Below are 25,995 nucleotides of genomic sequence, written 5' to 3' on the forward strand. Positions count from 1 at the left end.
GACCTGGGACAAGGGCAGGATGGCTTTAAGGCAATGGAGGGCAGGGTTCGGTGGGAAATTGGGAAGGAATTCCTGGCTGGGAGGGTGGGGAGGCCCTGGAATAGAATTCCCAGAGAAGCTGTGGCTGCCCCTGGATCCCTGGAAGTGTCTGAGGCCAGGTTGGACATTGGGGCTTGGAGCAGCCTGGGACAGGGGAAGGTGTTGGGGTGGAATGGGATGAGTTTGGAGGTCCCTTCCAGCCCTCCTTTGATTCCATAATCATCTTTTCATGCGTCTTTTTCTTGATTTTCCAGATTTGATTGGAGTTTCAACACCAACCTCTTACTATTAATAGTTATTTACAGCGAAACATTAAAAAGTTGTGTTCCCATTGGAAATGCAGGTTTAATAAGTAATGTTTGGTTGCTGTTCCTGTCGTTGTCTTTCCACATTCGATGGGAATTTCAACACCAACCTCTTACTATTAATAGTTATTTACACTGAAACGTGAAAAAGTGCTCCCATTGTAAATGTAGGTTTAATAAATAATGTTTGCTGATCCTCTCCTTGTTGTCCTGTCATATCTGATGGGAATTTGAACTCCGTGTTATTATAAATAATTATTTACACTGAAGCATTAAAAAGCTGTGTTTCTGTTGTAAATGTGGGTTTAATAAATAATATTTGATTGATGTTCCTGTCGTTGTCGTTCCACATTTGATGGGAATTTCAACTCCAACCTCTTACTATTAATAGTTATTTACAGTGAAACACGAAAAAGATGTGTTTCTGTTGTAAATGTGTGTTTAATAAATAACGTTTGATGATGTTCCTGTCGTTGCCTTTCCAGATTTGACGGGAATTTCAACACCAACGTTTCCAGAACCATCAGCTGCGACAGACTCTCGACCACTGTCAACAGCAGAGCCTTCAACCCTGGACGTGACTTAAATTCTGGTGAGCAGCACAGTTCAACTTTGGGGTTTTTTTTTCCTTCTCTTGTAGGGTTTTTTTTCCCGCATTAGACTCCAACACTTCCTTGGCACAGAGAATTTGCATTGATTGCCATAGCAACAGGCTTTTATTTCTCCTTGCAAGTGTCACCCTGCTCTTAATTTGAGATTTCATGATTGAAAGCTGATACCTAAAGTAATGCCCTTAGTCTAAGTACTTTATATAAATGTCAGGAAGATTTTATTCCAGCCTACCGTGGATAATTTTGTTGTGCTTTCTGCACTTTTTATTTCTTCCTTTTCATTTTTTTTTTCCCCCCAAGGTTTTTCTCCTTCCTAGGCCTGTCTGCTTTGGCATCAGCAGTGTCAGCTGCTGCAGGGGCCACACAGGGAAGTTCCTCTGATCTTCTTAGCTGAGTGCAGCTCATGTGATATGCAAAAACTCCCAAATATGAGGGCATCTTAAAATATTTCCTTTCTTTGTCTTGTCAGGGCATTTTCTCGACACGTTTCAGGACTTAGAAATATGCTTAGAACCAAAAATACACACGACTTATCCCTGAAAAATTCAGCTTTTGGGCCTCTGGTGCAGCAAGGTTTTCTTCTTTATTTTGCATCCTAATCAGCGAGGATTAATCCAGGGATTTCAGTTGAGTTTAGTCAGACCTTGGTCCAGCTGTTCCATCTGACTTTTCAACTCGTTACGGTGCTCAGTGTTGTAAATTAGAGAACTTTAATTGACTTTGGTTGTGGATCTCATTTTGGGGAGGTGTTGTTTGTTCATTCTTTCGGGGAATAATGCAGATTTGGGATTTATTTTATTTTGTTTTCATTTTCAGAGGTCTTTTGAAATAAAATGCTGATTTGTTTTATTAACTGGGCTGATGAAGCGGCAGCCCTGCCATTCCACCCTCACCGTCTCGCAACAAACAGGAGGAAAAAACCCCAAATTTTTATAAACCCCTTTGCTGTTTCTCTTCTTATAATAGCTTTGCTTTCTGGATTTCTAATGAAATCTAGAAATGAGCAGTCCCCATAGATCCTTTTCCATCCCATCCATTGTATCCCACATCTTGGATGCAGGTGCTGGCCAGGCTGATTTCCTGACGTGCCATGATTTGTGTGGTGTTTTCCATCCCAACGCCAGGCACTCTTTGTTCACTCGCTGTGATTTGCTGGGCTTTGTTTTGCTCATCTCTTTATTAAAAAAAAAACACCAAACCAAACCCAAGCGACTCATTAAAATAATGTTTAAATCACATGCAGTTGTTAATTAATCAGAATCATTTCGAAAGGCAAGTTTGGAATCGCTGTTGTAAGAGCAAGGCATAGAATGGATCACTGCATGGTTTTTAATTAAATTGAGTAAAAATAATGTTCTACCTCAGGAGTCGGGGGTTAAAAAAGTCTTCAATTACTCAAACTTATTTTTGAGTGACGAAAAGCGACTAGATTGCAGTTTCTGGTAAACATAATTTAAATTTCTGGTTTGAATTCTCAGAGAAATCAAGTGAGTGGGGGTTCAAGGTTCCTGCTGTCCTGGCTCAGCAGTGAGGCTCCAGTGCCTCCTCTTCCCTTGCCTCTGGCTTGAAAGATTCCTGATGAAAGGAGAACCTTCAAACCATGGCATTGGCAGGAAAGGGCAGCAGGGGAGGAGAGGGAATTGAGTAAGAACAGGGATTTATTGACAGCAGACTCTCCTCTGGCTCTCCTTTTACAGAATCAGCCTTGGGGGGAGGTTTTGATTAGGGAGGAAATGTCTGCAAGAGAGAAATGGGATGGAAGGAGTGGGTTGAGGCAGGCAAAGGGGGTGGGAATGGTTAATTTGAGACACGGAGGTTGGTACTGGGAGCACACACCTAGTGAGGAGAGGGGTTTTGTGTAGGTCCAGGGAGTATCCTTGGTCCTTGCTGTGTTTGAAAGTCTGGGAGATCAATCACCGGTGGGGTTGGGTTGGGTTGGAAGGACCTTAAAGCCCATCCAGTGGCCCCCTGCCATGGCAGGGACACCTCCCAGTGTCCCAGGCTGCTCCAGACCCCATCCAGCCTGGCCTGGGACACTTCAGGGATCCAGGGACAGCCACCGCTGTGACCTTCCCATCCCTGCTCCTCATCTCGGCCACATGAGCTCCACCGCGCCAGCACCAGGGCTCTGAGTGACCCCTGGGGACGTCCGGGGGGTCAGCAGGGCACTGGGATAAACTGGGGGCGGGAAATCTTTGGGGTGTTTGTGTTGGTGGTGTCGGCAGCGCTCGGGGCTGGGATCTCCTGTGTGCCCAAAGGAATTCGTGGGCTGGGACAAGAGTTGCCTTGGGGTAGGAATGGAGTGGGAAGCGGTTTTGGTCAGGGGGATGGAGTGCTCCCAGCTGAGGAGATGCTGTCACCTTAGAAACGGGGTTTAAAAGCACTAACCAGTGTATCTGTGTCTTAAAACCCTTCATTTTATCTTTCTGTGGGACCGCTTGCCTTTGAGGGCACCCTCAGGGCAGAGCCCTTGGTGTGCACAGGAGCCGATTCTCAATAAATTGATCGATACTCGCATTAAACTAAAACCACCTCTGAAAGAAGACGGTGATCAAATACCAACAAAAATTTCCCCCTGATCCCATCATTTCCTTTTTTCTCTCCTAAGCGTCCTCATGCAGAGCTGGGGAGGAATATCTGTTGCACTTTGTTTTGGCTCTTCTCTGCCTCACTTATTTTTATGCTTTAAAAACTCTGGGTGTTCTCAGCGTTGTCTTCCTGAACGAGTTTTTCATTTCACTCGGAACGTAAAATTCCCGTGAGTATCCCCCCCCTTTTCCCACGTGAGTTCTGCAGTTTAAATAATCCCTGCCTATAAAAAGCTCCTGGCAAAACATAAATTTCTGCTCTGCTCTGCTCGACCTCGAGCTCAGCTCAGGAAATGTTAATCTTGGCCCAGAATAAAAAAAAAGTGGGATCGGAGTCAGAGGTGTCGGAAGGGAACGGAATTTGCACCGCAGGCTCCTGCAAAGCCGCAGGAGCAGAGCCTGGGAGAGCCCTCGGGGACAGCAACCCCAAATTCCACCCTCAGCGAGGTGTTAAGGAGGGTGATGGAGCTCATGGAGCTTTTAAATCTGTTTTTTTCCAGAATTGTTGGATTTATTTTTTTTTGTTAAAATAAACATTAATCTTAGAGGAGGGAGGAATAAATTGATGTGTGTCTTCTCAGCTTTAAAAAAATATCACTTTTAGCTCCGTTTTTTCTTGATATTAGGTGGGTTTTTTAAATGATTTTTTTTTTTTAAAGTCTTGGAAAGATTTAGTTTTATCTTGGTTGGAGCTTTGCATCTGGATTACTTTTAGCCATTACTACAAAATAGATAAGGAGAAAGTCTTTATTCTCCAGATGGAGACACAGGCTTTGGGCAGTTAGATGAAGAGATCTGTCCTCACCACTCTGAATAGTCCTTTATTTATTAAATCTCCCCCTGAGCCAGTGCATTATGTTATCAGATTCCTTTGGAAGTTTTTTTTTTTTTCTTTTTGCCTTTTGAATAAACAGGGAACCAGTAAATCTTTCTCCTTCTCATCCTTCAAAGTGCTGAAATGTCTGTTCCAAGTCAGGCGGCTTTGGCAGGGTGCTCCGCCCCAGAAATATGCAGAGGTGGCACCAAATTGCCCAATAAATATTGTCTGCTGTATTCGAGGTGTTGATCGTTTAAAAATCGTACAATCATAAAAGATCTGGAGTTGGAAGAGTCCAGAATGTGGAATGTCCCTTAAATTGCTGTATTTTAAATTGATTTTTGGCTGAGTATAAATGGTCGAGAGTTATTTGAGCAGAAGAGTTGATACTTCTCCTTCCAGATCCTTTTAGTGGAGGAATCTGGTCTCATCCCTTAAAATGAAAAGTTTTTTCTTTTACTTCTTTTCCCTTCAGAGTCCTAAGGATTGAGCAGGGCTGTGTCCTGGCTCATGCCACCAGCAGAATGTTAATTGTGGCTGAGCTGCAGAGCTTTTATTCCTGGTGACAGCCCAGGAGCTGGAATTGGGTTTGACATGGAAAATCCTGGATCAGATCTCTCCGCAGAGTTGGAGGATGTCTTCACTTGTCCAATAAACACATTCCTTGGTGCTGCTTCTTCACCGTGAGGGTTCTCAATGGAGGGACTTGTCAGAGGAGAACGGAAAATTAAACTTCCCTGGTTTTTGTGGGATGAGATCCGAGGTGGGCAGCTCAGCAGATGTAATGCTAAAGAGGAGGGCTGTACGAAACCCTTTTATAACGAGCAATTATGTTCAGTAGTTCCTTCCCCCCCACCCCGAACTGTTTGTGCTGTTCTTTGAAGATTAATTAGTTAATGATTTGGCTGTGCTTTGAAGATGGAAAGTGGTATCTAGAAGTGCTAAGTGTTATCATATCGCATTCCCTTTGAAGTTTTATAAACTCTATCACACAGGGCTTTCTTCCTAAAAGTCCTTTTTGCCTTGTGAGATATTTATAATTAGAGAGAATGATCATTTCAAATGCTGTCGTGTTAATGCTTCCCAACTTTTCCAGGCTGCAGCAGGATTTGGGGTCAGCTATTGCTGCAGGGGAAGTGCAGGGGACAGAGGCTTTGGAGTGACCTAAAAATAATAAATATAAAGTAAAAAAATAATATAAAGTATTCTTTATACCCTTCAAAGTTTTGAGCCTGCTTTGCTCTGCTATTAATTCTTATCTCAGAACAGAAAATGAGTAGATAATTCTGGCGGGAGCTTAACCCACCACAGCCACCTCATGGGAAGTTGGCCACTTTTATTCCCCATCTGTGTCCAGAATGAAGGGATCAGCTTTTTACTTGGGTCCTTTGATGGAATAACCTGTCCAGGGGCTGGTTTTCCTGGAAGGAGGAGGTGGGAATAAACTACAGGCACTGAGGGGGTGGAAAGGTTGGGGTAAAGTGAGGTTTAGGTTAAAAAAAATAATCATCTACTGTGTGTCCTGGCGAGGAGCAAGAATTGAGGGAATATCTGCAGGGCATTCTTGCAGCTTGAGTGGATGGAAAATAAGGATGTGTTTAAAAAGTCTGGATTTTTCAGCCTTGGCTTATCTGCGGGGAGATTGTCTGCTGTGGTCACAGGGAAAAGAAAAAAAAGAAAAGGGGGAAAAAGCAGAGTTAGGATAAAATTGGCGGTCCCTGGGGAGGGTGTTACTGAACTAACACTCGCTGGAGGAAACATGAGCACAACTGTGTGAAAAGGAGGAACAGCAGAGCTTGAGTTTCAAACCCAGTTGTTTTACGGGGAAAATGAACGCTTTTAAATCCACTTACTCTCGTGGGGAAAGAAATACAGCTCGTGGCCTTGCAGGAATGAGAAGTTTATCTTTAATATGGCAAGGATTAAAAAAAAAAAAAAAGCCAAAGCCTTTAAATTATAAACTCCTTTATTGTAACGTTGTTGGTAAAATGAGACTGAGCAAGTTATTTCATCCAGGCTTTAACTGAGTGTGTTCACATGTCTACATTGAAATGACATTTTTCAAGTTCTGTGAGGCAAAACAAAAGCTTCAGCACCAGAAATTCAGCCTCTTTATGCAGGTCAACCTCACCCCCAGAACGATGAAATCCTGGTGGCTGGGCAGAAAAAGAAGGATTTCAATGTTTTATAGTCTCACGGTCCTTCCGCCTGCAGGAGGAAGCAGCAGTTCAGAGAAAAAGTTGATTTTGGAGGGGAATGAGGAATCTCTGGCAGCCCTTGGTCCGTCGGGGCAGGGAATTGTTCTCAGGAGAAGCTGCATTTCTGCACAGAGCTCTGCAGTCCCAGCCCAGCATCCCAGTGGGATTTGTAGGCTCCGTGGGAAGTGTAAAACACTGTGGGCAAAGAGGAGTGGGGAAAGCCCAGGACAGTGGTTTTTGCAGGGTAATTACACTGAGCTGGATGTGGAGAGAACATCGTGGCCACAGCCAGTCTGGGAAACTTGAGTAAGTGCTGAAGTGTGGGGGATGTGGGACTCAGACCGTCCTCAGTGTGGGTATTTGGGTGTGGACTGTCTGGCTATGGTTTGAATGTGCCCTGCAGTCTTTTCCAAGCCAAATATTGGCAGATTTGATAATGAAGGAGATGCAGGAGATGAAACTGGCTCATTTGCAGTCCTGAGGGGATGCTGAAGGGAAATGCTGAGCAAAAGGTGAAGCACTAGAAATCAGAACCTTCTTCCGCCAGTTCTCGGAGTTCTGCAATCAAACAATGTGAAAGGAGAGATGGCAAAGAAATATTTTCTTTTTTTCGTGCATTCTAAGCTGGTGTGATCCACTTTATTTGCCGGGTAAAAAACTAAAGATTTCAAACATCCAGATTTTATTTTCAATCTGCTGCAAGCAGAGAGGACGTTCTGCCCTGAGTGGAAAACAATCCTGTTCCTGCTGTGGTGCTGAGGGGGGTTTGTGCCTCCTATACCAATGATTTCCCATTCCCTCTCTCCTGGGAGCATTTTCCTTCTGTTTTAAAGGACTTAGAGCCACGTGAGATCAGTGGTGTGGCAAAGTTGGTGATTCCATGGGTGAACGTCAATCCTTGGTCTCTCCAAGGATTCTCAGTGCACCATGAGGCAGAAATCCCAATGCCCATGGCATCTGTTCCTTCCTGATGTCCAATGGGATCTGTTCCTTTCCCTGCCAGCAGGTTGGTTATGAAGCTGTGAACACCAAACCTGTGCAATATTTTGGAGTTGCTCCACCAAAAAGAGCAGCACTTTTTAACAGGAAGGCTTTTTCCTTTACGGAAAGGATGCTGACAACGTGTTTATTATTACATGGAGATGTAGGGGTGTATATATATATCATATAAAATTGCCTAAATCTCTTCCTTCCTCACTCTGGCCTTGCCTTCCCAGGACCTGGGTGTACTTCAGAGGTTCAGGAGCTCTCATCACATGTTAAACGAAATCTGTCAAATCCAGTGTTGAGTTTCCAAGAGACTCGAGCTGTTTGCAAATCAGTGAAGTTTTACCAGTGAGTTTTACCCGTCCTAAGCAGAGCAGTTTGTGTTTCATGTTGGGCCCTGCTTGTTCTTCTCCAAACACCACGAGGGAAGCCCTGAGTAACAAAACCTCTGAGTCTGGGCTGCCTTTGTAACTCTGCTTCATTTTCCCTTTCCACCCTGCAGTCCTTGCTGACAACCTGAAGTCTAACCCAGGAATTAAGTGGCAATATTTCAGCTCAGAAGAAGGGATTTTCACCGTGTTCCCAGCCCACAAGTTCCGGTGCAAAGGCAGCTACGAGCACCGCAGCAGGTAGGATTTGCCTCCTTCCAATTTCCTGGGAAAAGCATTCATTCCGGATTCCTCGAGCCCCGGGTTCATTCAGCGTTGTCGTTTGCCAAGCTGACAACATTCATGAGTAACTTCTAATGGAGTCCCTTGGGTTTTTCTTAGGGGTGTTTTTTAAAGCATCACTTTTCACTTGGAAGAAACTCAAACTAAAAATCCAGACAGGCTCCTCACCTCTCCCGAATTAAATCAGCTGGAAACAGCAGTGGCTTGGAAGTTGTAGGTCAGCCTGCAAGGCAAAATCTGACTTAGATTTGCCTCACACTTGACCCGTGTTAATGAAGCAGCGAGCACACACTCTGCTGATTTGGCAGGTGCATCGCTTTGGGGAGGGAGGCGAGGGATGAGAGAGTGGGAAGGGCTCACAGGTACGACCATTTTTCCTCAAGTTCAGGTGGCACATCGTGGAGAGCAGTGCAAATTTCCTTCCACTAAAATCAGGAAGTAAAAATAAAGCATCAGCTGGTGGCAGGGTTTCCTGCACAGGGGTTTGTGCTCTCTAGACATGGAGCCAAGAATTGGAGGTCCAGTGTTTTCCTGTTAGTACCGTGGGATTGATGAAGGCTCTAGGGTGGGAAAGTGCAGTGGCTTTAAGATCTCTGGTCGCACGTGAATTAATTGTACCAGTTAATCAGTCTGTGCTGGGGAAGCAGCAGCACATCCAGGAACCTTTTGGGGACACTAAGCAGGGTTTGGTTTCCTGTCAGGGTTGAGCAATCAAAAGTTTACCGATGGTATCTTCAGTGTGTGTCATCAAAGCACGAAGTTCTGAGCCTGACTGAGTTTTCTGGGGCCTTGGGAAAGGTGTGGTCTGAAGAGGTGAGAGCTGGGGGTGTCCCCTGTCCTGCTCAGAATTTGGACACTAAAACCATCAGTGATGTTATCCAAATCATTCAGTCTGGGTCAGCGTTCCTCCCTGGCTAAATAAGGGGTGTCTTTTCGGTAATGTTTACTTCAGAGGGGAGTTTGGGTGAATTAATTAGTCAATGCTTCAGTGCTTTGAAGATCAAAGGGCCTCTTTCAGTTGCAGGTATTAATCCAGCGTAGAGCTGCAGGCTGTTTTACAGTTAAGAACTGATTTGTGCCAGTTGTTTACTGCAGTGCCTTGTCTCAAATCGTCTGCATTTCCTTTCCTCTTAATAAGATTTTTGTGTCTGCCTTTGATATAATAAAATCTAGATCCCAAAACTCTCACTTGACTGTAACTAGTTTTGTGTCTGGACCGAAGAGGAAAGAGAAACTTGCCATTTTATTTTAATCCTTCCTCAGTGCTGAGGATCTTCCTAATTTATTCCAGGTTAAAACCTTGGTACGAGGGCTTGTGAACTCTTTCACACATCTCTCAGTATTGAGCTGGATCTGAAAACACATCCCTGGCACCAAGATTTTGGTGTTAGCGCAGACACATGGCAGCACTGAGAGCCCTCACTGGTGTTAGCTGGCTTTGGGATGTAAAACTGGGCAGACTGTGGAGCATGACCCGGGTGAGAGTCATCCCAGGGCAGCCTGCCTTGGCCAGGAGCCTTCTTACAACAGCCCAAACACCCTGGGCTCATCAGCTCCCTGCAGCTGCACAGGTTTTTACTTGTCCTGGCCCCGGCACATCCCCATTATTCCCCTCAGTTCACGTGTGGGTGAAGTTCCCAGCAGCCAGGATTTCCCAGGAGGCATTTCTTGCTTCATTCACACCTTGGTGCGAATTGCTGCAGCGATCCCAAACGCTGCTGTGTAAGCAACAGGGTTTATTCCTGAAAGCTCTTGCTGTGACAGAGAGAGAAGAGCCTGGTTTGGGTTGAAAAAATTCAGAGAGTGAGGGGCATTTCTGCATGTTGAGCTCCTCAGCTGGCCTTTCCTGGTACAAGTTTTCATCAGGGAAAAACAAATCCTGATATAATTGCTTCTTGTATATGAATGTACATAAATGCGTGATTTTCCCGCGTCGTTTCTTCCTGGTTGTTTGCTTGGCTGTTTTCAATCCCTGCCTGTGTCCCCTCGTGAGCGTTCCAGCGGGGGTGACGGGATGCCTGGTGATGGGGGTTTGGGTGTTGTCCCTCCTCAGGCCCGTCTACGTCTCGACCGTCCGCCCTCAGTCCAAGCACATCGTGGTCATCGTGGACCACGGCGCCTCTGTCACGGAGACACAGCTCCAGATTGCCAAGGACGCTGCCCAGGTGATCCTCAGCTCCATAGACGAGCACGACAAGGTGAGGTTCCTCCGGGCAAGGAGCAGCTTGCCCTGGCTCTTGGGTTCTCACCCAAACGTGGTGTTTGCAGCCCCTGCACTCCGCATTTGGGAGCCGCCTCTGAGCCTTGAGCTCACTCTTGGAACTTTTCTGCTGCAAGGGGAAACATTTGGGGATCTGCAGGCTGGGGAAAATGTGCAATCCCACCGATCAAAGGCAAAATCTTGTACCTGAGCAATCTCTAAAGGCTCCTCCATCTCAGCGGATGTTTCGGTGATGGTCAGCAGGAAGAAGAACCATGCTCCACACCTGACTCCTTCTCACATCCTGAACTGCTTTGAGCAACTCGTTTCAGCTCTGAGCCTCTCTTTTTGTCTTGTGGAAGCGGAAGTTATTTATTCCCCTGTAGTACTGGGGTGAGCTGAAGCATAATTAGTGTTTGGAGGATTCACAGATAATTATGAGACCAGCAAAGGGCTGAGAAATCTGGGTTTGATCTCTTGCTCTGCCACTGGTACTCATTTGACAGGGAGAAAGTGACTTAAAATGTAAATTTTTTTTTTCAGACAGACAAGCACGGATTCATAAAGTGCTTCTGTAAAAAGTCTCCAGTTTGGTTTTTACTTTTAGTAACTCTCTACTGGTGAGACCTTGATCAGTCTCTCTGCTTGGATTTTCTTTTGTGAGTAGGAAGAGTTTCAGTTAAATCAAATTGAAGAAAACTGGTGATAATCTTTGCCCTAAGCCTTCTCATGAATAGTAGGGGAAAACCACTTGGAACTTGGTGCTTTTAGAGAGATTTAATATGGTAAAGTAATCTTGCAGTTCAGCAGGATTAATAGCACTTAAATTCAAGTGTCAGAAGGGTTTGTGTTAATACAGAGAATATATTTAAGACACAGATTCCTTGGTCAGTAGCTCAGTGGTTATAGAACCTGTTACACAGGTATCTGAGCACTGCTTAGTGCTGTGACTGTCTTGCCTCACTCATGCTCCCTAATGAAGTTTGTCACTCAATTAATGAGCCTGGTGTGTCAGATGTCATTAAGGCACAGCGGTAACACTTGCATTAACTTATTTACAGGAAAAGCTGATGTCAGAGTCACCTTGCTTTGACTGAGGTGTTAGAACAGCAAAAAGCTTTGCTGGGAGCAGTCCTCAGAGGGGTTGTTTTTGGTTTGTTTTGTTTTCATTTCTCTGTGCACTGCACTGTTCTCTGGGCTCTCCAGGTTTTCCTGGAGCTGCTCTCTGCTGATTTCCCTCTCAGTCCTGCCTGGCTCACTCAGGCTCTGCCCAGTAACCATTGTGAGGGAGCAGAGTGACGCCGGCTCTGCCGAGAAACAAAGACCAAAATCTCTTTTCCTCGACCTCCCCACCGCCCTTTTGAAATCTGACGGATCTCTACCTCATTTCTTTCCCAACAAATCGAGTTTTAAACCCAGGGAATGCCCTCAGCCTCTCCCTGTGCTCTGTGTGTGTGTGTGGGGATCCCATGGAATCTCTTCCCCCCCAGATCTCGGTGCTGACGGTGGCGGAGGCGGTGAGGACATGCTCCCTGGACCAGTGCTACAAGACCTTCCTGTCCCCTGCCACCAGTGAGACCAAGAGGAAGATGTCCACCTTTGTCAGCAGCATCAAGGCATCTGACAGCTCCACGCAGCACGCCCTGGGCTTCCAGAAGGCTTTCCAGCTCCTCCGGAACACCAACAACGGCACCAGGCTCCAAGGAAGTAAGGCAGCCTCTTGTGCAAGCCTGAGCACTTGCACAATGTTTTCTTCTTTCACACTCTCACTTTGGCAGAGGCCAAGGGAGGGGAGCGTGGTGAATATGAACAAAACTGTGCTCTGTCCCCTGTTTTTATTTTAAGGAGCATCTCCTTGGGCTGCAGCGTGAGGGACTGTGTCCGTTCCCTTCCCGTTTGTGTCACTTGCTGCCTTGCCTTTCTTTAGAGCTGAAAGAGGAAAATGCAGGATTGAGCCGTGTGGTAGCTGAGTGATTTCCCCAGCCTGGATGGGGCAGGGGGCCTTTCCAGGAAAATTGCAGCTTCTGCAGGTTCATTTAATGATTGCTGGCACGTTTGCATGTGGGTGACGTGCCTTACTGGGGAAGTGGCCCGTGCTTCCCAGGGAAATGGGGTTTTTGAAAACACAAATTATGGGTGATACTCTGTGGAACCCAACTGGTCCTGGCTAAATTTTCCTTCATCTCAGAATCCCCCCCTGAGCTCTGCGTACTCGTTATGTGCTTTATCCTTCCCCTTCCCAAGACTGGGGGTTTTCTGGGTGGGGTTTTTTTTGTGTAATGAGGGTGTGGTGAAAGACATGGAGAAGATGGATGTGAAATTGAGTGGCAGATCTGCTTGCCAGAAGCCTTAGAAGGAAAATTCTGTGCTCTGAGTGCTCCTTGGATTTGGTTAACACTGGCAGTGCCATGGCAGGGTGGAGGGAACAGCCCATCTCCATCAGGATACTGGGATTATGGAACACAACTCCCACACCCTGGCCGTGTGCCTGCTCCAGTGAGAGCAGATCCATCAGTGTCCCAAAGCTCAGAGGAGAGGAAAAGTCCAGGAACTGAAGTGCTTTGGAAGGAATGAGGAAATACCCTCACATCCCCTGTGACTTTCCTTGGGTTTATGGAATGATGCTTGTGCTACCAAAGGCTCAGCCAGTTCCTGAGCTTCAGGCCGTTGGCACAGGGAGATTCTGTGTGACTGGACAAGAGGATAAACTTGGCCAAGGGCGGGATTTGACCATCCTCTGGCAAAGTGATGACAGGGCAGCAACTCCAGCAAATGCAGAGTAAACAATGCAGTGCTGCTGCAGCTGCCTGGGATAACGATGAATTTGTCATCAGAAGTTATTCCAAGAACATCAGCTGAGGAGTCTTGGAGCATCCTCCTACATATTCCTCATTCCTGGAAGTGTCCAAGGCCAACTTGGAGCAAGCTGGGACAGTGGGAGGCATCCCTGCCCGTGGCAGGGGTGGGATGAGATGGGCTTTAAGGTCCCTCCCAGTCCCAACCAGTCCAGGACTCCATGGTTTTATATTTGGCACTGTTTTATATTAGGATTAGAAGTTTTGGCATATTCATACTTCACTAGGTTTCATAATTTGGGGCACAAGCACAGAAAGTTAAAATGCAAATGCTTTGGATTTCGGTTTTCTCTACATGTGGAAGATGGTGAAGATCTAACATGTTTATAACGAATTTCAGAATTCCTGGGGTGAGGCACAATAAGTTCAAGAAGAGGATGTTTATAAAACACGTCTCATTTTCTTGTAAATAATCTTTTCATCTTTTTAAAAAAGAAAAACAAACCCACACACACACACACACACGCACCAAAAAAAAAAATTTCCTTCATTTCGCTGTTAATTTTCCAACATCCTGTTCCCAGAGAACAATGTGTGGGTGTGTCAGGGAAGCCGTGGAGATCCAGCCTCAACCCCAAATTCACCAGAAGGGAACTGCTGGGCTGAGAGGGGAGAGCTGTGCTGTTGAACACATCCGGATTTTCTCCTTCAGTTCCTACTGCAGTCCTGCTCAGCAGATCCCCATCCCCAAAGGGTGACAGAACGCTCCAAAAGCTGCTTGCTCTGGTCCCTCATGCAGAGTCAGGCCTGGCTCTTGTTATTCCATTTCAGGCTGCAGCTCCGTGCCTGGCTGCAGATAGAATCTCTCTGCTGTAGCCTAGGAAACACAGCAACAGTTTTCCTTAAATTCCACCCAAAGCTGCTTTAATACCTGGCTTTGCTTTTTTTTTTCCCTACTTATAGCTCTTACAAAAAACTAAGGCAGAAATTCCCCCAAATTACCAGCACCTCCTGTTTGTGTCAAAATCTGGTTCTGGCTGAAATTCTGGTCAAGTCCTGAGGACAACATGTGCAAGTCAAAGCATTGATACCCATTTAATAAACCAGTACAGCAAATCCACCAGAAATCCAGGTGATAAAAGGGAGCTGGGATGTGACCACGTCAGCCCAGTGCTCTGGATTAGCCGTGGATGATGATCCGTGTGTTCATTATAAACACAAACCCCTCTCAGTACTGAGATCAGTGTGATGGAACAGGCTGGGAGTAAGCACAGGGCTGTGAATTGCTGTGTTCAAAGGCTTTGGGGCCGTGTTGGTTTTCATCTTCTTTTCTGTTAGAGTCGGGATTAATTGCTCAAGAGTTGATTTTTCATGTTGGGACTCAGATGTTTGTTCATTCTTATCTACGGTACAGTCTCACCGGTTGTGAGTTCTAGCTAACAAAATGAAAAATGGCTCTGTCTCTAACTCTTTGCAAGGCCTTTTAAGCACAGATGGACCGATTAAGGAATGACACCTGAATTTTTTTTACTTTTAACCCAATAACCAACCACCCGTGGCTGCAATGTGGATTTTTCTATCCAGTTACAAAATCCCACCCAACCCATGAAGGAGAAGGTGAAAAAGAAGGGCTCAATCTCTGCCCTAAAACCTCCATCTTCCTTTATATATATATTACTGCAGTCTAAACCCTTAAACTCTGTGTTTCCCACCCTGTGCTATCACACCCTTCTATCCAAACCCCGCACCCACAATCCCAGAGCTGTCACTCAATTTTGGGAGCCTTTTCCACGGCCTCAGGTCCAATGCAGAGTTTGCTTGGGGGTCAGAGCCTGTCAGCACAGAGAGTCTGGAATTCCCGTGCCCGGGATTCCAACAGGGCAGGACTTTGGCCAGGAACATCCTCAGCCTGAAAAACCTGTTCCAGGGAAAGTGTGAGTGGCCAGGTCCCACTCCCAAGCTTTCTGCTCTGCCCTGCTCCAGGGGAAGGTGGCCTGTGCAGCTCCATGCCTCAGGATTGCAGGATGGAAGGAGAACACAGGGGCAGGAGATGAAAAGTGCAGGTTTTTTACCTTGTGGAGCCTTTTCCATGGAGTTGGAGCAGCTGCCCCAGGTGCTGGATCTGTGTGCTCCTGCCTGGAGGCGGCCAAGCTCCTCAGCCTGGAGGTGAGAAGGATCCAGGGAGACCTCAGTGCCTAAAGGGGCTCCAGGAGAGCTGGAGAGGGACTTTGGATAAGGGATGGAGGGGCAGGACACCGGGAATGGCTTCCCACTGCCAGAGGAAGAAGGGTCAGATGGGATATTGGGAAGGAATTGTTCCCTGGGAGCCTGTGGAAGTCCTGGAATAGAATTCCCAGAGAAACTGGGCCTGCCCCTGGATCCCTGGAAGCGCCCAAGACCCGGCTGGACAGGGCTTGGAGCACCTTGGGACGGTGGAAGGTGGGACTCGATGGGGTTTAAGGTCCCTTCCAGCCCAAACCATTCCATGACTCCAAAACCAAAGCTTGTGAGCTTTGCTCAGGAGTCCTGGGTGGCCGACAGGCACCAAACCAAACAGAAGTTTGGTAAGTGCCAAGGGTGAAATTTCACCACCAAAGGCTGGAATCCATGTGGCTGCAGTGTGTTTATCCCCTGGAGATGCTGTGGATCCCTGCGTGAAGCTGCTGTGAGCAGATTTCAGGGCTCTCTCAGCACAGGGCTCACCCCAGTGAAAAACCTGATGCACTTTGTGTCTGTGTTTGTGTTTTAGACACTGACATGGTCATCATTTATCTCTCGGCTGGGATCACATCAAAAGACTCCTCAGAAGATGATAAAAAAGCCACTCTGCGTGTCATCAACGAAGAGAACAGCTTCCTCAATAACTCGGTGATGATCCTCACTTACGCCCTCATGAATGGTGAGAGAAGCTTGTCATTTCCAGGCCATAAAATTCCCTTTCTTGGCACGGCACAGCTCGTTTATTAAGCTCATTCCAGGGTAATTCCAGGTTTTACCGGGAGCAGTTTGTTCATGGATTTTGGCACGTTTAATCCATCCACAAGCTGCATCCAGATGTTGTTACTTTGGTGTTTATAACTGTGCCACTCTATCCTTGTGCATCCCAGTGCAGCTGCAGGGATGTAAAATATTGTGGGCTGGATTTTCCAGACTGGGTTAAATTTGTTGGATATTGCAAATGCAAACCTTGCTGGGGGCTTCCAGGGGCAGCAGAGTGGGACTCAGTGTGACTTCATCAGCCAGGGAGGGTGAATGGGAGATCAAACCAGATCTGGAATGCTTTGATAACCTGGGAACCAACCTGGGAGGGAAGTTCAACGTGAAGATCACCCACCCATTTTCTAAAGAAAGCATTTTTGGCACGAAGGCAGTTTGTTGTATTACTGAAAATAACCAAGGAAATGAATGTTTAACCTAATGTATGATGTGGTTGTAAATTTAAATCCTCACTTGAGACTGGGGCGTGCAAAAGGTTTTGATTTGTGTGCAGGAGTTGAGCCTGGGACTGGAGTGAAGTGTGAAAGTGGAATGATTCAGCTGGAGAACAAAGCCTGTTATCTCCCAGGGCTGAGGATTGCTCCTGGTCCTGCCTGTGGGCGAGCCACCGCTGGAGAACAAAGAGCTGCCCTGTGGATTTATGGGGCACACAACTCTTTGTTCCAAGGGCTTTGTTTCAAGGGGGGGATGTGAACGGCATGGCGAATCTTTGCACCGTGCTGACAGTAGGAAAGAGGCAGTCTCATTAAATCTCACTGAAATTTTGGTGTTAGGTAATTAATTTTCCTCAAACCAATCTTGAAGCACTTAACTAAGAATGCAGGATTTTCAGTACAGAGTACGGATCATTCCTCCGGGGCAGGACGCAGAAGCCTGGCTGGAGGTGGAGCTTTGTTTTTACCTGTTTGCTCGTGTTCTGTGCCCCTGCAGAGGGGGTGACAGGGCTGAAGGAGCTGGCCTTCCTGCGGGACCTGGCGGAGCAGAACTCGGCCAAGTACGGCGTGCCCGACCGCAGCGCCCTGCCCGTCACCAAGGGCAGCATGATGGTCCTCAACCAGCTCAGCAACCTGGAGACCACCGTGGGCAGGTTCTACACCAACCTGCCCAACAGGATGATCGATGAGGCCGTGTTCAGCCTGCCCTTCTCGGATGAGATGGGGGATGGTGAGTGCTGGCCTTGTAAAACCATCAGAGGTCAGGTTCTCTTGGCTTTCATAGCCCCAAACACACTGTAATCGTGGGGTTGTTTTCTTTTCTTGGCTTCTTGGCTTCTTTTCTTTGTGTCAGAGCTGGGATTAATGCACAGGAGTTGCAGTTTTGTGTTCAGACTCGGATGTTTATTAATTCGTATTTCTATCACAGTCTCGGGAGTTGTGAGTTTTAGCTGACAGGGTAGAAAATGGAGCTGCCTCTAACTCTTTCCAAGGTCTTTAAAGCATTAATTACTCAATAACGAGATGACATCTAAATTATTTATACTTTTAACCCAATAATTGGCCACCCAAAGTCTGCCATATGGACCTTTTTCACCCAATAAGAAAAAACGACCCAAAACCATGAAGAAGAAGGTGAAAAAGAAGGACGTGGACACTGCCTTAAATCCTCCATCCTGCCCCATATATATCACGACATACTAAACCCTTAAACTCTAAGTTTTTCACCCTGTGAGATCACACACTGCTATTCAAACTCCACAACCCCAGTGCTATCACTCAACTTTGGAAGCCTGTTCCACAGCCTCGGGTCAAATGTGTTTGCTCGAGGGTCAGTGCCCTTTAGAACAGAAAGCCTGAAATTCTCAGTTTCCAGAATTCCAACATGTAATCCAACAAGACTTAGGTTTTAGGTGTGTTTCCAAGCCTTTCTGTCTGTAGCATTTTCATCTGCAGAAGGTTGAGCTGAGACAAAAGTGGTGACAAGGCGTGGAGTGGGCAGATTTCGGTTTGGATTCTTGCGGTGAAATTCGTTCCTGTGTACGAGTACATACACAACATCCATCATGTAATCCGTGGAGAGAAATTCTTTGGACTGGAGGGAAGTCGGTTGGAATGGCATCCATGGCAGCCCTGTGTAAGAGCAGGATAAAAGCAGCCTTGCAAATGGCACAAGGAGAGATTGTTAATTATTGTTAATTATTTTCCCAAGCTGGCCACCCTCAGCCCTTCTTTGACTTCAGCACACCTGGACTGTTCTGAGACCCAAACTAAATTTAAGGCTGTTCCGGAGCAAATCTGAGTCTGAGCTTTTGCTCCTTCCTGCGTTGCCTCCCTCAGTGATTCAGCTCCGATACTGCTCTCCCCCAAAGCCATATCCAATGGAAACTGTGAGCAACAAAGGGTTGGGAATGGTGCAATAGAGACGTTTGTCTTACGTGGAACTCACAGTGTGCTGAAAGCCTTGTACATGCAAATGAATTTTATCCTGGGCTGAGGGAAGAGCTGCTGAGTTTCCAAACAGTGGTGGAGAAAGCAGAGGTGAGAAGGTGGTGCGGAGTTCTCGCCTCAGGGATAAATCCCAAATTAACTTCCCTTTCGATCCTGTTTTTAATGCCCTCAGTGCTGTTAAAGGAAGAAAACACTTCATTGGCTTCTCGCACAAATTTATTTCTTATCTCTAAGGAACCCACTTGGAGACTGACAGCCCCCTAAACATCAACTGTGGTGTGTGTTCTAATAAATCGATTAATATACTTCAGGTCACTATCAGAAACACAAATTAACTGATTAGGGAGAGTGGCTAACGACAGCCAGACACAACAGAAACCCTGCTGAGCTTCCCTGGCCATATTCCAGCATGGAATAGATACAAAATTTAGTTGTGCAACAGCTCAAAATGCTCTCTTTCCTCTCAAAATAATTGACCAGATGATATTCCTGATGGTTTTGTGGTGTTTCTCTCCCTCCAAGGCCTGATCATGACCGTCAGTAAACCCTGTTACTTCGGGAACCTCCTGCTGGGAATTGTTGGAGTAGATGTCAACCTTGCCTATATCTTGGAAGACGTCACCTATTACCAGGACTCCTTGGGATCCTACACCTTCCTCATTGATAATAAAGGTAATTTTAAATCACACAATCTCCTCTAGTCCCACTGAGCTTGTGAACCACCAGTTCTGAATTCTCTGGGCTGTCTCTAAATAATGAATGTTAATATTTATTAAAAGTTTAATTGCATGTTGTTGGTTAGTTTTGCCTGAATGTTGCTGGAGATTTTAAGCGGATTCATGACTTGAAACTTCTGTCCTGGAGTTCTGATTTGGGAAGTTTCTGTGGGGATTTCCTGCACCTGTGACATCCCAAGGTTTTCTGGGAAAGAGGGAAAACTGGTGTTAATGTGTGTGTCCAGCTCTTTTCCTCTGATCCAGCTTATTTCACTGCTGAATTTTTCAAGCTGGTTTTCATTTGCCACCCCTTTGATGAGGAGATCTTTTGGCCGCTGCCATCTCTGCCAAAATTCTATGAAATGCCTGTGTATTCTTCTTCCCCCCCTAAAATACCTCTCCTAGGCTCAGTTCTGTGCTGCATTCCACGTTTGGGGCTGTGTGTTTGTTTTTCAGGATACACCCTGATGCACCCCTCCCTGACCAGGCCCTACCTGCTGTCTGAGCCTCCTCTCCACACAGACATCATCCACTACGAGAACATTCCCAAATTTGAGCTGGTGCGCCAGAACATCCTCAGGTAAGGAGTGGGATGCAGCTCCCAAATAAGCAGCACTGGGAGTGTTTCTAGCAGAATCCTAAGAATATATAACATAAAATCCCTTTTCCTACAATATCTGAACACTTGGATGAATTTTTTCCCCCCCCATTAACAATTCCGGTTTGATTGTCTCCTCCAGCTTTTTTCAGTTGTCATTTGTTATGTTGTGTTTCCCAGCTGATCTGGGGAATATTCCTTCTAATCTGTCTCTTCCCTGTCAGGAAGATTTCCCACTATTTGATCTGGGTTTTTCTTTATCCTTTGCCTAATCTGAGAATTTTTAAACTCAAAATCTGGGGGTGCACAAGTGCATTTTCAGCACGCACACGCTTTCCTTCCCCCAGTCACAAATAACAGATAATTCCTTCAATTCTTATGATAATTATATAAACACACGACAGAAGGATTTTGCTGAAGTCCCAACAGTTTTGCTCAGTGTTTAATAAACTGCTGGCTGTTTTATCTGCCACTGCAGCATTCCCTTGGGCAGCCAGATCATCACAGTTCCTGTGAACTCCTCGCTGTCCTGGCACGTCAACAAGCTGAGGGAGATTGGGAAAGAAGCCTACAACGTCAGCTATGCCTGGAAAATGGTAAGGAAAAACAAGTGTGGGATGGCCCAGAGGGAATTCATGGCTCTGCTACTGTCCTCCCGTCAGTTTGGGAATATCTGATCACTAATCTCAGCCCAGGGATTCAAATGGAGTATGAGGTTAAACACGATCCAGGTGAATTCACTGATGCCAGCAGTAATGGGTTGCTTTGTGCTAACAAACTCAAGGAGGTACACGTGGATTTCACAATATTAAGTTAAATCCAACCTGAAGGGTTAAGCTGAGCAGTTTTAAGAGGTTAAATCTGTCATTGTTTAACAGAAATTCGCACAGGGAAGTGTCTGGAGCTGATTTTTTAAGATTGTAATGCTGCATTTAATACCAAACTCCCTTTGCAGAGCAGCTGGGGCATTCCAAGGTTTGCTGGTCTGGTGTAATTTAGAGTCCTTAAAATACCCAAACCAGTAAAACATGTGGCTCGTGCAGCACACAATTAAGAGTGGAAATAATAAAATCTTGCATTTGAGAGTTAATTTGTCTGTACTCTCCATGAAGGTAACAGCAGTGTGTGTCCAGCAACTGGAAACCTGCCGCCTCTCCTCTGTTAGTGACAAAAAATACCCATGAAGCAGTGTTAGAATTAGAAATTATTGCTATTTGAGCAACAGAATGAAAGATTCGTTTGGTTTTCAGGGGAAAAAAAAAAATTACGCTATTTTTATTTTCTGTGTTAACTGTGGAAAAGTGCTTTTTGTAGAACTCGGCGGCTCCGACACGGAGAAATTCTGTTGCTGCCCCACGTTTTGTGACTGGCTGGTGTTTTGCAGGTGCAGGACACATCCTTCATCCTGTGTGTGGTGGTGATCCAGCCAGAGATTCCTGTGAAGCAGCTGAAGAACCTCAACACCGTCCCCAGCAGCAAACTGCTGTACCACAGGCTGGACCTGCTGGGCCAGCCCAACGCCTGCCTGCACTTCAAGCAGCTGGCCACCCTGGGTGAGGGCCTCTGCCAGCCTGTCCTGGCCACCTCAGGGACACAGCAGCCTCCAGCTGGGACAAAATCCTCCAGGATCCGCTCCCAGCTCTGCCCGATCCCCACCTTGCCCCCAGCACTGAGTGCCACGTCCAGGAATTCCTTGGGCGTCTCCAGGGCTGGGCACTCCAAACCTCCCTGGGTAGTTCCAATGCCCGAGCACCCTTTCCATGGAGAAATTCCTGCTGCTGTCCAACCTGAGCCTCCTGTGGCACAGTCACACCTCCTCTGTGTTTCTGTAGAGTGTGGCAGCGCAAAGCAAAGCTCTTCTCACAAAACATGGGAAACACTCTTCCCTGGAGAAGCGTTTATTTCCAAGGCTGATTTTGTGATCAGTTTTTTATTTCCAAGGCTGATTTTGTGATCAGCTTTTACCTTCTCACAGTGAGCTGCTCAGTGCTGAGCTCTTCCACAGCAGAGCCTGAGCTGGATCCCACAGGGATCATCCAGCCCGGCTCTTGAGTGAAGGGCCCATGCAGGGATTGAATCCATAATTTTGTCGTCATCAGCGCTGGGTTTTAACCAACATATTTACTTCTTGCAGGATCAGTGAGTGGGGCTGCTCGTCAGAGTAGGAGATAAATGCCCTGGGAGTGCAGCAGGGTCCCACAGGGCAGGGGGAGGAGCAGAGGTGTCTCACCAAGCTCAGACCAAGTCCTCTCCTGGCTCAAAGCACCTCCCTGAGCAGTGACAGAGTAGGATCAAGTCCCAGCCAGCTGTGCAGGACTCTGCTGCTCTTTTGCTTTGGATTCGTGGAAGTTTTTCAGTGCCAGAAGCATTGAATACCTTCAGAGTCAGAAGCTGAGCCTGTTGGGGACAAAAAGAACCTCAGTGCTCTGATGGTTTCCAGACCCTCCTCAGCTGCTTCAAAATTCTCAGGTTTTGATGGGCTAAAGTGGTTCTGCTCCTCCTGGCTGATTTCAAACATTGCTGGGAGAAAGGGAAGAATCTCCGTGGCAGTTCCAGTGTCTGGGAAGGATGGAGAACTTAAACCCCAGAAATATCCCAAGGACAGAGGGGTTTTACACAAACATCCTCCACTGGAAGCTGTCATATTGAGGTATAACCTTGGGAGGTCCCTAAAATCTGTAATGTAAGAAGTTGTGAATTAAATACTTCTGCTTCTAGCGGGGTTCGAAGGTCTCACGCTGCATTAGTGGCACGGTTGTGAGATTTTTCTTAGCTCTTTGTAGCCCTGCAGAATAACTCAGTGAGATCACACTGGAGGAGGGACCTGACAAACCTGTGGAAAATTGCTTTGCCGGTTGTTTGAAACACAGGAATTTTTCTTTACTGCGGTGCTCAATCTTGATCATCTTATGTCCCGAGAGACACAAATGGAGAATTTCCCAAAAATGCGGTACTAAGCCGTCAAGTGGACAAACTTCACGCGAAGAAAAGTCAGAATATTTGCTCTGGGAAGCAGATGAAGGACTGGAAGTTTGGAAGTGGGGACTGCAGCACACGTGTGGGGATGTGTTGGGAGAGGGATGTGACTGAAAGCAGAACACTTCACATACTGCGCTGCAGTTTTTCCTCTGGACACCATTCCACACAGGGAGTTTGGGTTCCATGGGTCACATCCTCCGGAGAGATCTCCTCAACCCTCAGCCCTGCATCATCATCATAATTTATGGTTTTTCAAAAGAAAAAGCTGTCTGGTTTTGCAGATTTCGCATGATGAAAGTTTACTTTCGAGTTTGTTCTGAAAACCACTCCAGACAGCTGCACTTTTATTGGGGAGCTCCTCTTCTGCACTTGGGATTCTCCAGATGTTCATTCTCTGGAACTGAAAACGCTCACTTTTCATTTCCCTCTGGGATACCTAACCTAAACAGGGATACTTAATTTCTTCTTTATCTTCCCTTAAGGGAAAACAGCTTCTGTGATCTCACAAAAAGCAGCAATTGAGAAATCACTGAGGCTTTGGGAACAAGGGCATTAAATACCAAATGCCACACGGAGATCAGAGGAGGGGGGCTGGTGCTGACTTGTGTGTTTTAGGGCGAGAAGGGAAGAGTTCATGAGCAGCCTGAGTTCAGGAGGAAACTCTGCTGGGAAGTGCTCTGGGCTGGGTGGAAAAAATCGATATTTCCTGCCCTCCCTCCCAGTCCAGAGTGTCCTGCGGGAGTTGAGCGCTTTGTGTGGGAGAGTGGGGAAGGCAGCAGGGTCATTCCTGCCCCAAGGACGCCACGTCAGGGACACGTGGGACAGACACCCTCCCCAGGCAATGTGTACAGCTCCCCACCCTGAAATCCCTGGTTGTTCTGGTGTTTGCAGAGAGCCCCACAGTGATGCTGTCTGCAGGCAGCTTCTCCTCCCCCTACGAGCACCTGAGCCAGCCCGAGACCAAGCGGATGGTGGAGCACTACACGGCCTACCTGAGCGACAACACGCGCCTCATCGCCAACCCCGGCCTCAAGGTGAGCCCTGGGCCCCCCCGGGCCTTCCTGCTGCTGCTGGCCCTCCTGCAGGGAGCTCCAGATCCCAGCAGTTGGCACTGGGAGGTGTTGGGGTCTTGGAAACTCAGAATTTGGGGGTTTGGCGTGTACTCATGTGAGTCAAGATGGAGGATTTGGGGTGTTGTCTTTGTCCTTTTTCACCTTCTTCTTCACCTTCTTCCTTCTTCTTCACCTTCTTCCTTCTTCTTCACCTTCTTCCTTCTTCACCTCCTTTTTCTTCACCTTTTTCCTTCTTCTTCACCTTCTTCCTTCTTCACCTTCTTCTTCCTTCTTCACCTTCTTCCTTCTTCACTTCCTTTTTCTTCACTTCCTTCCTTCTTCTTCACCTTCTTCCTTCTTCACTTCCTTTTTCTTCACCTTTTTCCTCCTTCTTCACCTTCTTCCTTCTTCACTTCCTTTTTCTTCACTTTCTTCCTTCTTCTTCACCTTCTTCCTTCTTCACCTTCTTCCTTCTTCACTTCCTTTTTCTTCACCTTTTTCCTCCTTCTTCACCTTCTTCCTTCTTCACTTCCTTCTTCCTTCTTCTTCATGGGTTTGGGTGGTTTTCTGTAATTGGGTGAAAAAGGTCCCCATTGCGGGGCCTTGGGGGGTCATTGTTGGGTCAAAAATATAAATAATGTAGGTGTCACCTTGGTATTGGGGGATTATCCCTCAAATAACCTTGGAAAGAGTTAGTAGCTCTCCATTTAAGCTCGTTTTCCTGCCATGCTCGTTGGAGCTCATGGCTCGTGAGTCTGTAAATAGATAAGAAATAATAAACATCCAAGTCCAAACTCCATCCTGCATTTCCCATGTCTTTCATCCTGAGCTCAGCAGAGATAAAGAAGCCAAAACTGTCACAGGGAGGGACCTTAGAGCCCATCTCATCCCACCCCTGCCATGGCCAGGACACCCTCCACTATCCCAGGGTGCTGCTGATACCTTTGGATTGTAGCTTTTCTCTTTCCCATCTCTTTGTAATCCTGTAATTCTTCAGTGTGGAATTCTAAAGCCCATATAGAATGTGAGCTGCTGCTTCCCCATTTTGCTCAGACACAACAATTCCTCTCCAGGCCTGGGAATCAAGGACACCTCGCTGCCTCAGGCCTGAGAGATGGAAACAAAAGTGAGCTGGGGGCAGCGAATCCGGGGTCCATGACTTCATTACCTGAAGCTGTAATTGGGAGATACCCAATTATTGTAATAACCCCCAATGTACAAATGGACCAAAGTTACAAAAGTGTGAAAACTCATGACCCATCGTCCATTTTTGGGTGTAACCCCTTGGGGAGGCTTTGTCTGCCCTAAATGTACCTGAAGGCTCTTCAATAACCACTTTTTCTTCTCTTAATTTTGTCCGGCCTCTGTTTTTAGGTAAGCCCCCAAAAAAGGCATCACTCCAACCTGGCCTTGGACACTTCCAGGGATCCAGGGGCAGCCCCAGCTTCTTTGGACAACCTCACCCTCCCAGCCAGGAATTCCTTCCCAACATCTGATCTGAGAGCAGAAAGAGGAGGGAGGCAGAAATCTGTTGAAACAAAACACTAGAAAAGTTAAAACCACACTAAATTCTTAGCAGAAACACCTTAGGCATACAAAGGAGAAATCTCTATTTTTTTTCTGTGCAAGCGGCACATTTAAAAAAAACAAAAGTTTAAAAAAGTTTAAAAAACCCTAAAAGCCACAGAGATAACCCCAACAATATTTCATCCCAAATAATCTGCTTGGAATGTGTGGCGCGAGAAGCCTCGAACCAAGTAACTGAGCCGAGCCGATCGCCGATGGCTCTCGGGGAAGCTTTTTATTCCCTCCCCTGTGCAAGTCCTGCAGGAACCCTGCCAGCTCTGCCTTTGTTTTGCAGTTCTCTGTCAGGAACGAAGTGATGGCAACCAGTCACGGCACGGATGAATGGATGACCCAGATGGAGATCAGTGGCCTCAACAGTTACATTGTCAGGCGTTACATAGCAACCCCCAATGGGGTGCTCCGCATCTACCCCGGCTCCCTCATGGACAAAGCATTTGATCCCACCAGGAGACAATGGTGAGTTTGGAGGGT

The 25,995-nt window shown here is 46.6% G+C and overlaps 1 protein-coding gene across 2 annotated transcripts in view; it reads left to right on the plus strand.

Moving 5' to 3' along the window:
- Positions 1-25,995, plus strand: part of CACHD1 (cache domain containing 1) — a 91,659-nt gene that overhangs the window by 46,978 nt on the left and 18,686 nt on the right. For both annotated transcript variants that reach the window (XM_066192982.1, XM_066192983.1), the window contains exons 4-15: positions 830-936; positions 8,048-8,174; positions 10,270-10,414; positions 11,907-12,123; positions 15,961-16,110; positions 17,139-17,372; positions 19,115-19,264; positions 19,765-19,888; positions 20,385-20,502; positions 21,291-21,459; positions 23,777-23,919; positions 25,799-25,980. In XM_066192982.1, the coding sequence (XP_066049079.1) occupies positions 830-936; positions 8,048-8,174; positions 10,270-10,414; positions 11,907-12,123; positions 15,961-16,110; positions 17,139-17,372; positions 19,115-19,264; positions 19,765-19,888; positions 20,385-20,502; positions 21,291-21,459; positions 23,777-23,919; positions 25,799-25,980 (1,866 nt within the window). The remainder of the gene's footprint in view (positions 1-829; positions 937-8,047; positions 8,175-10,269; positions 10,415-11,906; positions 12,124-15,960; positions 16,111-17,138; positions 17,373-19,114; positions 19,265-19,764; positions 19,889-20,384; positions 20,503-21,290; positions 21,460-23,776; positions 23,920-25,798; positions 25,981-25,995) is intronic.

Source organism: Chamaea fasciata, unplaced genomic scaffold, assembly GCF_029207755.1.
Source record: "Chamaea fasciata isolate MVZ Bird 193981 ecotype frontalis unplaced genomic scaffold, bChaFas1.0.hap1 SCAF_10, whole genome shotgun sequence".
NCBI lineage: Eukaryota > Metazoa > Chordata > Aves > Passeriformes > Sylviidae > Chamaea > Chamaea fasciata.